The following is a 14,843-nucleotide window of genomic DNA, read 5'->3' as shown; positions in this document are numbered from 1 at the left end:
GGATGTCCCTCTTCCCTGTATACGGGCGTGGCCCTTTGAATAAATAATAATTGATTTTTATAAATCCATTTTCAATTCATTAATTTTACCTAACAACCCAAACAGCAACAAGATGGTTAATTTAGTTAATCCAAGAGAATTCAACAATACGCACCAATGATTCTACCATGCAGAGATCAGTGTACAGGTGCCCTTGCTGTTTTGCATAGTCTGTCAGTGAGGAAAATACAGTAATGGGCTGATATAGCTATAGCAGGCTTTCAAAGAGCTTGCATTTTGGAGGCAATGTAAAAGGGTGTGAGAATCAGAAAGTGAGAGATTTTGTGAGAGTTCTCCTGTTTTTTTTAAGTGGCAATCATTTACATGGCAAAATCAACCTGCCACTTTGGAAAAAAACATGAGAACTCACAAAATCTCTCACATCCTGATTCTCACACCGTATTACATTCCCCCTAAGGTCTTATTGATGATAAGCCATGCTAAATTCCTGTATTCAACTTTTAATCAAAGTACGGTAAATACAAGTATTTATAATAAATGGTCAGAAGATTTATAATATCAATAAAAATGAATTCCTGGTTTGTATCAAGTAAGGTAATTGAAATTAATTGAAAGAGTTGAATTGTGGCCACGATCAAAACCTAGATTAAGCTTCTTTTAAAGTCCTAAATGAAATTTGAGACAGTAGACACACCAACATGATCCCTCATCAGGTACGATTTGTCCTGCTCATGATTTGATTTGCTGTTTTACTGAATGCATTAATTGGGTGGTATTTTAAATAAAGAAAGTAAAAACCTTCTCATCATTTAATATAGTAACTGTATTAGCAGAGTATTTGTACCCAGCCTGAAAGGGCCACGTTGTGATAGGCTGCTAATGAGAAGTCTTGCAGAGTCTCATTACTTTGCATGATGTTGCAGATCACAGGTGTACGGCTAGATAACATTTCCCTCCCTCATTACTGCTAGCACCTCAGCTCATTATAAGCAGCCTCTCTGGTCTTCAGAATGCCTCAATTAAATGCTAATCTCTGCTATACTGTCTGTGTGTATGGTGTGTCCGCAAACTCTACAGTCTCTGAGTTTCTGTGGTACAGTGCCTCTGCCTGCTTATTAGAATATTTATGCAATGATTCCCTAAAGGTAAATTTAGTACATTTTCTTGGTAGATATATGATTTGCCAATTACAAAGCGTGAAAACATTTTGTGAGGTACGTGTAGCTTAATTTGTATTTTTTAAGTTAGGGTTTTAAGCGCTAAATTTAAATATATTTATTACAGGTCAATAATTCATTTGGCTGATCTTGGCCAGTAACATGGCAAAGGAACAAGTGTTGGCTCATGTACTGAATACTGTCAGGATGACAGTCTTAGTACATCATACAACAAATACATGTATATCGTTTATTATTTAGTGTCACTACCTACTGCATAGGACTAGAGATGTGCTGCGGGCACTTTTCGTGTTTTGTGTTTTGGATCTGGATCCCCGAACGTGTTTTGGATCTGGTTAGGTTTTGGCAAAACAACCCTTTCAGGTTTTGGTTTTGGATCTGGATAATTTACAAAAAAAAAAAATAGCTAAAATCACAGAATTTGGGGGTAATTGTGATCCTATGGTACTACTAACCTCAATAACATTCATTTCCAGTCTATTCTGAACACCTCACACCTCACAATATTGTTTTTAGGTCTAAAAGTTGCATCGAGATAGCTGTATGACTAAGCTAAGTGACAAAAGTGTGCGGCACAAACACCTGGCCCATCTAAGAGTAGCTCTGCAATGGCAGACAGGATGGCACTTAAAAAAACTAGTCCCCAAACAGCACATCATGCAAAGAAGTAAAAGAGGTGCAATGAGGTTGCTGTATGACTAAGCTAAGTGACACAAGTGTGTGGCACAAACACCTGGCCCATCTAGGAGAAGATACTGCAGCAGCAGACAGGATGGCACTTAAAAAAATTAGTCCCCAAACAGCACATCATGCAAAGAAGTAAAAGAGGTGCAATGAGGTAGCTGTATGACTAAGCTAAGCGACACAAGTGTGCGGCACAAACACCTGACCCATCTAAGAGTAGCACTGCAATGGCAGACAGGATGGCACTTAAAAAAATTAGTCCCCAAACAGCACATCATGCAAAGAAGTAAAAGAGGTGCAATGAGGTAGCTGTATGACTAAGCTAAGCGACACAAGTGTGCGGCACAAACACCTGACCCATATAAGAGTAGCACTGCAATGGCAGACAGGATGGCACTTAAAAAAACTAGTCCCCAAACAGCACATCATGCAAAGAAGTAAAAGAGGTGCAATGAGGTTGCTGTATGACTAAGCTAAGTGACACAAGTGTACGGCACAAACACCTGACCCATACAAGAGAAGCTACTGCAGCAGCAGACAGGATGGCACTTAAAAAAATTAGTCCCCATACAGCACATCATGCAAAGAAGTAAAAGAGGTACAATGAGGTAGCTGTATGACTAAGCTAAGCGACACAAGTGTGCGGCACAAACACCTGACCCATCTAGGAGCGGCACTGCAGTGGCAGACAGGATGGCACTAAGCCCCAAACAGCACATCATGCAAAGAAGTAAAAGAGGTGCAATGAGGTAGCTGTATGACTAATCTAAGTGACACAAGTGTGCGGCACAAACACCTTGCCCATCTAGGAGTGGCACTGTAGTGGCAGGAAGGATGGCACTTAAAAAAACTAGGCCCCAAACAGCACATCATGCAAAGAAGTAAAAGAGGTGCAATGAGGTAGCCGTATGACTAAGCTAAGCGACACAAGTGTGCGGCACAAACACCTGGCCCATCTAGGAGTGGCACTGTAGTGGCAGGAAGGATGACACTTAAAAAAACTAGGTCCCAAACAGCACATCATGCAAAGAAGTAAAAGAGGTGCAATGAGGTAGCTGTATGACTAAGCTAAGCGACACAAGTGTGCGGCACAAACACTTGGCCCATCTAGGAGTGGCACTGCAGTGGCAGAAAGGATGGTACTTAAAAAAATCTAGGCCCCACACAGCACATCATGCAAAGAAGTAAAAGATGTGCAATAAGGTAGCTGTATGACTAAGCTAAGCGACACAAGTGTGCGGTACAAACACCTGGTCCATCTAGGAATGGCACTGCACTGGTAGACAGGATGGCACTTAAAAAAAACTAGGCACAAAACAGCACATCATGCAAAGAAGTAAAAGAGGTGCAATGAGGTAGCTATATGACTAAGCTAAGCGATACAAGTGTGCGGCACAAACACCTGGCCCATCTAGGAGTGGCACTGCAGTGGCAGAGAGGATGGCACTTGAAAAAAACTAGGACCCAAACAGCACATCATGCAAAGAAGTAAAAGAGGTGCAGTGAGGTAGCTGGATGACTAAGCTAAATGACACAAGTGTGCGGCACAAGCACCTGGCCCATCTAGGAGTGGCAGTGCAGTCCCACTGCACTAATGGCGGATACCGGACGCATGTCTAACACCAACATAGCTGTCAAGGCCTCAGTTATCCACTTTGCAACAGGATGACTGCTGTCATATTTCATCTTCTTCGCAAAGGACTGCTGGACAGTCATTTACTTAGTTGAAGTAGTACAAGTGGTCTTCCGAATTCCCCTCTGGGATGACGATTGACTCCCAGCAGCAACAACAGCAGCGGTAGCAGCACCAGTAGGAGGAAGTGGTTCTTAATCTTTCCCTATTTTATCCTCCAAATTTTTGTTCTCCATTATTTTTCTGGAGTTATATAAAAAAATGCAGCACAGGAGAGAGTATCTCTACACCACACAGGGCAAACCCTGTAAAAATTATTTGGATTAAATATTAATAACCCCTTTATTTGGTGTAAATAATATACAGCACTGGCGTTACAGCACTACAGGACTGGGCTTATATGGCAGTACCACTGGACTGGATTTATACAGCAGTACCACTGGATTTATAAGGCTGTATCACTGGACTTATACTGCTGTACCACTGGACATATACGGCAGTATCACTGGACTTATTCGGCAGTACCACTGGACATATACGGCAGTATCACTGGACTTATACGGCACTGGACTTATACGGCACTACCACTGGATTGGATTTATACGGCAGTACCACTGTATTTATACGGCAGTACCACTGGGGAAAATTTATACGGCAGTACCACTGGATTTATACGGCAGTACCACTGGACATATACGGCAGTATCACTGGAATTATATGGCAGTACCACTGGACTTGTACGGCAGTACTACTGAACTGGATTTATACGGCAGTACCACTGGATTTATATGGCAGTACCACTATACATATACGACAGTATCACTGGAATTATATGGCAGTACCACTGGACTTATACGGCAGTACCACTGGGCTAAATTTATACGGCAGTACCACTGGATTTATACGGCAGTACCACTGGACATATACGGCAGTATCACTGGAATTATATGGCAGTACCACTGGACATATACGGCAGTACCACTGGTCTGGATTTATACGGCAGTACCACTGGACTTATACGGCAGTACTACTGGACTGGATTTATATGGCAGTATCACTGGACTTATACAGCAGTACCACTGGACATATACGGCATTATCACTCGACTTATACGGCAGTATCACTGGACTGGATATATATATACCACTGGATTTATACGGCAGTACCACTGGACATCTACGGCAGTATCACTGGAATTATATGGCAGTTCTACTGGCCATATACGGCAGTATCACTGGACATATACGGCAGTACCACTGGACTGGATTTATACGGCAGTACCACTGGATTAATATGGCAGTACCACTGGACATATACGGCAGTATCACTGGAATTATACGGCAGTACCACTGGACATATACGGAATTACCACTGGACTGGATTTATATGGCAGTACCACTGGATTTATACAGCAGTACCACTGGACATATACAGCAGTATCACTGGAATTATATGGTAGTACCACTGGATTGGATTTATACAGCAGTACCACTGGACTTATACGGCAGTACCACTGGACTGGATTTATACGGCAGTATCACTGGACTTATATGGCAGTACCACTGGACTGGATTTATACAGCAGTATCACTGGACTGGATTTATACGGCAGTACCACTGGATTTATACGGCAGTGCCACTGGACATATACAGCAGTATCACTTGAATTAAATGGCAGTACCACTGGACATATACGGCAGTACCACTGGACTGGATTTATACAGCAGTACCACTGGATATATACGGCAGTATCACTGGACTTATACGGCAGTACCACTGGACTGGATTTATATGGCAGTATCACTGGACTTATACAGCAGTATCACTGGACATATACAGCAGTATCACTGAACATATAAGGCAGTATCACTGGACATATACAGCAGTACCACTGGACTTATACAGCAGCACAGAGACACCACCACTGGACTGATGCAGGACAACACAGCACCACTGCAATGGACTGGACTTATACAGCAGCACTGGACATATGGCAGCAGAGGACACCACCACTGTGACTGGACTGATGCAGCACAAGACACCATTGGACTGATGCAGAACAACACAGCACCACTGGACTGGACTTAAACAGCAGCACTGGACATATGGCAGCAGAGGATACCACCACTGTGACTGGACTGATGCAGCACAAGACACCACCACTGGACTGATGCAGCACAAGACAGCACTAGAATGACACACATAAGACAGAGCAGGTCGCCATACCACTTTCCCGCACACTGAGGAGAGAGGCACGTCCTCTCGCTACACTCTCTAGGACTGGAGTGAAAATGGCAGCGACACGCGGCTCCTTATATGGAATCCAAAACCCACGAGAATCTGACAGCAGGATGATGACATTTTGCCTCGTTCTGGTTTCCAAGTCAGGTGGGAAAACCCAAGCCGGACTCGGATCAGGGCTCGGGACGTGAAGTTTGGTAGGGTTCGGTTCTCAGAGAACCGAACCCGCTCATCTCTACATAGGACACACTATGTTGGTTGTACTTTTCATTGTATGGAAACACTTACTTTTTTTTGCCATGGACTACACAGGGCTCTGCTTCTAAATGTGGTATACGCTTAAGATGCAGTAAAGAGCTGAAGAGTGAATGGTTGAAGTAATCCCCCACTGTTTTTCCAGTCATCACCGCCACCATTATCAGGAGAATAGACTGTACATCATTTGTTATTTCCACCTAAAATGAAATATAAACACAAATTAATCAATATACTGTACAGTATGTATAAAAAAAAAAAAACAGGAAAATATATAACGTGGGCTGCAATGACCACTGGCTTATATATAAAGGATGCAGCGTGTGCAGTGCACATGGCTCTCAAGGGCTGCACCGCACACACTGCACCCATTTTTCTCAATACTTTCCCTCTGGAGTCCGGTGTCTCAGCAGCAGTGCTGCAGAAATCACTGGGAAAATGTGACTCAGTAGCGCCAAGTGTCTTTTTTTGTGTTTGTCTGTGAAAATGAGTCTTAGATGCAAAGTAATGTAATAGGACACACGAGCAGCTTCTGTTGATTAAAATGATATGCAGCATGCCTATATTATGTGTGTACTTGTGGCTCTATCTGCATCTGAAAGTCACATTACAGTGTTTTCTATGAAAACACTGTAGCATAGCATTTTGTATGCAAATAGAGTCGCAGTCATACACAGAATATAGGCATGCTTTAATCAGAAGCAGCTGCTCGTGCATCCAATTACATTACTTTGTGTTTAAAACGCATTTTTGTGTTATGTGTAATGCGACATGTAGCACACGGAGCAAAGGTGTAAGAGGACACATCTGTATGTTCCCTCGATAATATGACCATCACTTAGATATTCTCTGCATTACATGGTGGTCATTGTGTTGTTATCTGCATAATTCGGTGGACACTGTGATGCTCTCTGTGTAATACGGTAATCAGTATAATGTTCTCTGCATAATATGGTGGTCACTGTGATGTTCTCTGCATTATACTGAAGTCAATATAATGCTCACTACGATGCTCTATGTATTGTATGGTGGTCACTGCATTATATTGAAGTCACTGTGATGCTCACTGCGATGCTCTAGGTATTGTATGGTGGTCACTGTGATGTTCTCTGCATTATATTGAAGTCACTGCGGTGCTCTGTGTATTGTATGGTGGTCACTGTGATTGTCTCTGCATTATATTGAAGTCACTGTGATGCTCACTGCGATGCTCTGTGTATTGTTTGGTGGTCACTGTGATAGTTTCTGCATTATATTGAAGTCACTGTGATGCTCAATGCGATGTTCTATGTATTGTATGGTGGTCACTGTAATTGTCTCTGCATTATATTGAAGTCACTGTGATGCTCACTGCGATGCTCTATGTATTGTATGGTGGTCACTGTGATGTTCTCTGCATTATATTGGGGGTCATTCCGAGTTGTTCGCTCGGTAAATTTCATCGCATCGCAGCGATTTTCCGCTTAGTGCGCATGCGCAATGTTCGCACTGCGACTGCGCCAAGTAAATTTGCTATGCAGTTAGGAATTTTACTCACGGTTTTTTCTTCGTTCTGGTGATCGTACTGTGATTGACAGGAAGTGGGTGTTTCTGGGCGGAAACTGGCCATTTTATGGGTGTGTGTGAAAAAACGCTACCGTTTCTGGGAAAAACGCGGGAGTGGCTGGAGAAACGGAGGAGTGTCTGGGCGAATGATGGGTGTGTTTGTGACGTCAAACCAGGAACGACAAGCACTGAACTGATCGCAGATGCCGAGTAAGTTTCGAGTTACTCAGAAACTGCACAGAGATGTCTTATCGCAACATTGCGAATCTTTCGTTCGCAATTTTAAGAAGCTAAGATTCACTCCCAGTAGGCGGCGGCTTAGCGTGTGCAAAGCTGCTAAAAGCAGCTTGCGAGCGAACAACTCGGAATGACCCCCATTGACTTTTCCTACTAGATTGTAGGGGTGGTGGTGAATACTTATGTTATCAATTATTGTCTGTTGTTTTTTTATTTGCAATTAAGGAAAAGCTGTTTTGTTTTTTAGACATTATATAATATTTTGTATTACGCAATGGAAAAGTTCTTGAATAAATCTATTGTAATTCCATGATTTAAGAATATAAAATGTGAAAAATGCCACAGAGGATGCATAATTTTTATAGCCACTGAGAGCCCTAGGCAGGTAAAGTTGTCAAGTTGTACAAAAATAAATTTACTGCATAACTTCATATTATATTGTGTTGTGGTACCAAAGTTTCCCAATTATTATCTAGCTGACAATAATGACAAACAATGCAGCTCTATTTGTGTCCCACAAAAGATCAGCCCATTAACTTCAATAATACATTTATAAACTACAATCCTGAAGAATTTTCTTTTTTTGGCATTTTCTCTTGGGAAAGAAAAACAGAGAGTTGATCCAAATATTTACCACTGATTTTATGAAACAGAAACATCTGCCCTCTCTCATAGTAAGTGCTTTTTTGGCTTTGGTTCGCTGCTAAAAAAATATGTGATGTGAATCAGCTTTGCGATGGCTAGACGCACACGTAAAAAGATACAGTTAACATTTAACCTAACCATGGCTTTGGATGAAGTGTGAAATCATCTCATTGTGGTAAATAGTATTAGCTGCAGCCACACACAGTGCACAGCTTGCCTCCTCTACAAATCCATACACAGAAAAATGAAGCTGCTGCACCCAGTTGCATTGTGTTTTCTCTATCATTCGTATGCATACAAATTACAGTTATGAAAGACACAGTTGTAAATTAGTATATAATCTCTGCACCATAAATAGAGTAAATACATCAAAACAACAAAAAAACATTTCATTCCTGCTAGCTGAAAGTGTTAGACATGCTCCTCTACTTACCATATGAACAGCTAGACATGTATTTGTATTTGCAATATAATATACTTTTTTAAATATAATTTTAGATTTGTCACCTGTCTGGTAGTCAGATGGACATTCACTTTCGTCATCACTTCACTGTTCACACATACTGTATATTAATACAAAGATGGCTTCATAAAGGTGCACAGGGGGCAGTTTATTACACGTGATAAATAGATTAATATAACCTGTCTAGGATAGACAATCAGGGCAGGGCTAGGTAAAAAATGGGGCAGATGGGACTACAGCTCCATTCCTGCACATTAAAATAGGCCCTTCGTCATGATGGCAAGATGATAACCAGCTGCCCAGCTTGCCACACGGGCAGCCATAAATGATAATATTAAAGTTGTATTTCTAATTTCTTAAAATTATGTAATTGTTCCATTTTTTGATATTTAGGGAGACATTGGGGCTGATAGTGTAGGGGGTATACACACTCACATAGCACTGGTCACACAGCTGCTCCACTTCTCACTATAGACCCTTGATCATTTTCAGCCCTAAATTTGGCCCTGATTCAGGGAGTGTACACCTTATTCCTTCTAGTGGTAGTATTTACAGGACTCTCTAACACTCCATGTCCTGACGTCTGACAAGTACGAGCCTGGTATTCTCTCCTCTTCACCTACGTGTAATGGCCCCCATACTGTACATCAGCAATCACATTAAAAAAATAAATTTGCAGATTCTGAGATTTTTCCCCCAGATTTAAAGACTCTCCACCAATCTGCACCCATACATTACAGATATATTTCAGTGATTTGCAGATCATTTTCAGCAAATACTAGCAATCTAGAGCCCCAAATGATCTGTGAAATCCAACATGTTGGACAACCAGATTGAACAATCCCAATCTATTTTTGGTTGGAATCTGCAATATGTGAACACTATACATGGCAGATTTATTTAAACAATCATCTGTCAAACTCCAAATTGCCCCAATTGATTGCTGATGTATGGGGGCCTTTAGTTTGTACCACTGGTGTTTCTATAATAAGTGCAATGTGTGCAGTGCAGGTCCAGGGGAGTCCACACCGCATATACTGCACACATTTTATTGTTTACCTTTCCACAATGCCAGAGTCTACTGCGCCTTGAAGAGGAGGGGGACCATCTGGAGTTTGCACACGGGAAACCCTCCTCTGCCCCTGGTTTGCACCATCCTGATTGTCAGTTTTCTTCATTACCAACCTGACTTGTTTTGGATATGACTTATCTGTCTGTAACACTGATCATTTCACTTATTTGTGCTGGCTGCCCTGACCTCTGGCCATTTTCTGACTGTCTATGTACCATTGGTGATGCTTAGGGGCATCACCTGCTGGAGGCAGCAGAGCAGCCTCCCCCCTTAGAGCAGAGCTACTGATTATCTTTCTTTTTTTTTATATGGCAGCATCAGCTTGGAGATGGTTGGCGGGGTCGCAACTGCAATTTGGGCATGCAAAAAAGTTAGGGCCAGTGGCGTCACAACCGGGTGTGATGGGTGCGGGTCGCAACCCGGGTGTCATCCGCCAAGGGGTGACACCAAAGTGCTGACTGCTCTTCAGTGACAAGAGCAGGGTGCTGCACTGTGACATTACATTCAGCACCCTGCTCCTGTCACTGTGCAGGAGCCGGCACTTCACTTACACTGGTCCCCAGGTGCAGCCAGCATCTCCAGAACCCCCAGAGTGACAAAACAGGGGTCCAGGCAGCAAAGCCACACCATCACCTGTGAAGCCATGTCCCTTATCCACAAGGCCATGCCCCCTTTTTGCCAGCATGCGGACCTCCCGCAGCTGGTGTCACTTCTACCAGTAACGCCTCCGGTTAGGGCTGTTTGGGGAGGGTCAGGGAATCACTGGGACAATTTCTGTGCATGGGAGAGGTTGGGTCCCAGAGGTTTCAACTTTAGAACCAGTCTCCGTCTCTCATGGGCCTCCTGCACTATCTGAGCTGACTGCTAATCAGTGGGGGAGTCCCCACTAGGTACATGAGGCATGCCTCCTCCCCACTGATCTCTTTTTTCATAGCAACACCAGTGGCCAATAATGTTGTGCCTAGGGAGTGGCCTGACACTTAAATCTGCCACTGGTATCAACCTTCAGTCAGTCCTAAAACAACTATTGCTTAGTGTGGTAGCCATGGAGGGTGTAATAAGCTAGTGTCTTGCTGCAAGTCAAATGATGAGGTACAGTAAGATTAAATGCCCTATTTATTAATGCCTCTCAGATGAAGATATAATAAACTTGAGATGTTTTGGTTCTAATTCGTCGTCCGGTTTTGGTTTTGCGGAAATGTCGTGACTGGTTTTGGTTTTGCTTTTTTTTTTTAATTTACAAAAAAAGCTACAATCACATAATTTGGGCCTTTTTTGTTCCTAGGGGATTAGTAGCCTCAGTAACATTCATTTCCACTAATTTCCACTAACCACCTCACAGCTCACAATATTGTTTTTTATATAGTTTAGGCCAAAAGGCTGCACCAAGCTAGCTGGCGGAGTGAGCTAAGTGACAGTGAGGTGAGGCCTAGTGACAAAAAGACAATAAAATAAAAATAAATAAAAATATATTGATTGATTAATTCATTATGGTAGGCAACTGTATGGTCCATGTTTTACATATTGATGAACTCAATATACACAAGTTGTACAATTAAAGCAATTCTTTTTTTACTTTTTTCGCAAATGATAACTCACAGCGGCTAATCAACCTGCTTATATTTATTATGGCAACAATAGAAAATTATTTAAAAAAAGATTGATTGTACTAGGCATTGGCAACTGTACGGTTCACTAGGGAAGACAATAAAAGAATAATAATAAAAAAAAGATTGATTGACTGATTGACTGATTGATTGATTGATTGATTGATTGATTGATTGACTGACTGACTGATTGATTGTGGTAGGCAGTGGCAACTGTATAGTCCACTAGGGAAGAGACTGATGTGAATGAATAGTCTCTGCAAGGGTGAGGTCTAGCGTCAAAAAGACATTAAAAGAATCAAAGAAAGATTGATTGATTGATTGATTGATTGATTGATTGATTGATTGCGGTAGGTACTGGCAAACGTATGGTGTTATGCTCTGTGAGGTGAGGCCCAGTGGCAATAAGACAATAAAAGAATAAGACAGTCACCAATGCCCCCCAAAAATGCAGCCCATAATGGGCTATAACCAATAAAAATATCTAAGCATTAAAGGCCATATCTAATGCCACCAAAAATTACAGCCCATTTTGAATATAAAAGTGGTGCAAGATGGAATTATCCTTGGGCCCTCCCATCTACTTTTATAGTATATGAGATATTGAAAAGTACAAGCACTTCAGCTACAGGGACTGATACTTTTGTGGCTGAACTGCTTGGTTAGTCTGAGCCCCCGCAAACCAATGTTTTGCAAGGACTACTTCCGATCATGAATGAGGAGGTTGATGATGAGGGTGTTAATTACATTATAAGCCTGTAAAATAAATTTCATGTTCTCGTCGCAAATTACGTAACATGGAGGAGATTCCTAGATGACTAACGTCCCTACCTCTACTAACTTTGGCCTCACAAATAGAGTAGATGACTTCACAAACGTTGCCTGGATTTGGGTAAAAATAATTCCACACCCAGAAGGTGGCTTTTTTGGTCTTATGTCCAGGATCACAATGGCTTTCTTTTTATCATGGGCAAGAACTGCAGCCACTGGTGGCTGACTTACACAAACAACATCATCAAAATCAGATACCAGGATGATGACATTTTGCCTTGATTTGGAATCCAAGTCTAGCATGAAAACCCAAGCCCTGGCTCTGAATGACTCGGATTACAGAAGTTTGGGCGGTCTCGGATTCCAAATTGCTCATCTCTACACAGTGGTGCAAGTAGAAAAAATGTTTTATAGGTGCAAAAAGAAGAATTACACCCAAAAAAGGGTGTGGCCAAAAGCCACATGGGGTGTGGCCAATGAAAATGTGGGTGTGATACACATATGGGGGTCAAGATACACATATGACCCCAATAGTGCCAGATACACTTTGCCCCACAGTGCCAGATATACATTGCCCCAGAGTGCCAGATACACAAATGCCCCCACAGTGCCAGATACACAAATGCCCCCACATTGCTAGATACACAAATGCCCCCACAGTGCTAGATACACATTGCCCCACAGTGCCAGATACACAAATGCCCCAGTGTCAGATACACATTGCCCCAGTGTCAGATATACATTGCCCCACAGTGCCAGATACACAACTGCCCCCACAGTGCCAGATATACATTGCCCCACAGTGACAGATACACAAATGCCCCCACAGTGTCAGATACACAAATGCATTCATAGTGCCAGATACACATTGCACCACAGTGCCAGATACACAAATGCCCCCACAGTGCCAGATATATATTGCCCCACAGTGCCAGATATACATTGCCACAGAGTTCCCTCCCCCCTGCTCACCGCTGCCTCAGTCTGTTGCTGCTATGTGAGGGGAGAAGCACACAGCACCTCTCCTGCCCCTCAATGCTCGTGAAGTTCGATCTCCGACGGCGGCTATCTCAAATGAGGTGCCAGTTCGTTAGCCAATCAGAGCTCGCAGATCGGCAGCCAATCAGGAGCCGTGGCTGCCGGTCCGCGAGCTCTGATTGGCTGGCAAACCGGTGCCTTATTGAGATTCACCCTGCCGCTGCCGCCGCCGCCGGAAACCAGACATCACAGAGAATTGAGGGGCAGGAGAGGCGCTGCGTTCTTCTCCCCTCACACAGCAGCCAGCGGGATGCAGGTATGGTGAACGGTACAGCTGTATGGTGTACCGGCTGGGAATTTCTTACCGGTACGCTGTACCGTCCCATATCGCCATACTTGCAGCGCTGTCTCTACATTAATCCTTGTCCATGGCAAAAATCAGCTTTTAGCTATAATTTATCTAGCACAGTCTAATAAACAAAGTGTATTGGTTGTTATGGGCTGCTTCTCCACTTTATCACCCTTGAATATTAAATACAACTTCTCCTAAAGGGCATATCCAATTAAGTACGATCATTTATTTTTTTCTGTGGCGTGCAAAATTTTGGGCAGACTCTGGGATTTTGATATACAATTAGCCTTCCCAAATTTATGCACGGTAATTTCTATAGGAATAGCCAATTTTATCTTGCAGCCTCAGATCAGGGGCAAAGTCAGCTAAAATCCATATTTTATGGATAACAAAGTTGGGACTTGGGACCCTATTCAGTAAGGATTGCAAATTCTGCTTTTTAGCAGAATTTGCAATCCTTTGACTTGCATGCTGGGGGCTGGCCATCGCATGGCAAGGCCGCACAGCATGCTAACTGCCGCCCCCCCTCCCCTGAGACAATGTGCTAATTGCTATTGCGCTGCAATTAGTGCGCAGTCGCAGAAATTAGGGAAGACTCCAGCCGGTTTGACATCACGCAGCCGCCCCGATAACACCCACACCACGCTCCCCATTCAAGCCACCACGACCCCAATTCCCTGCCGCCTCCCCCGCAACGCTCCGCCTCCACCTTGAAAATGGAGCATTGCCGACCTCTCCCACCCCCCTCCTTGACAATCAGGCAGAGGTGTTTGTATTTACTGCGGGTCACCCTCAGAAAATGCGGGTGCATGCGCAGGCCACCCCCACACATGCGCCCACCAGCCAAACGCAAAAATTCCGGTTACATCTCGATTTGCGATCCAACCTGAATGAGGTCCTTGGTTCAGAACCCTTTGGACACCCACACCCCAACTCCACCCTAATGACTAATTAGGCATTTGGACATTTTGAGTAAGCTTAATTGGACCAATGATCACATGTTAATATTAGACTGAACTTCTGAAAAGTGTATAATAATTGGTAATAAGATATAGGAGTGTTGCATGGACGGGATCAGTGTTTACACATTGTATTCATTTCATTTTTTTAATTAAGTAATTAAATTACCCCCAAAATCAACTTTTTCATATATTTGGAACAGCAATTAACAACTAAACTGTTA

General features: G+C 42.9%; 1 protein-coding gene across 1 annotated transcript in view; it reads right to left on the bottom strand.

Moving 5' to 3' along the window:
- Positions 1–14,843, bottom strand: part of LOC134929650 (chloride channel protein C-like) — a 563,568-nt gene that overhangs the window by 154,983 nt on the left and 393,742 nt on the right. Inside the window, exon 15 of the mRNA XM_063925230.1 lies at positions 6,024–6,190. Within this exon, the coding sequence (XP_063781300.1) occupies positions 6,024–6,190 (167 nt within the window). The remainder of the gene's footprint in view (positions 1–6,023; positions 6,191–14,843) is intronic.

Source organism: Pseudophryne corroboree, chromosome 5 (genome assembly GCF_028390025.1).
Source record: "Pseudophryne corroboree isolate aPseCor3 chromosome 5, aPseCor3.hap2, whole genome shotgun sequence".
NCBI classification, from domain to species: Eukaryota; Metazoa; Chordata; class Amphibia; order Anura; family Myobatrachidae; genus Pseudophryne; species Pseudophryne corroboree.
The sequence above is the reverse complement of the archived record's forward strand: the minus strand, read 5'-3'. Positions and strand labels throughout refer to the sequence as shown.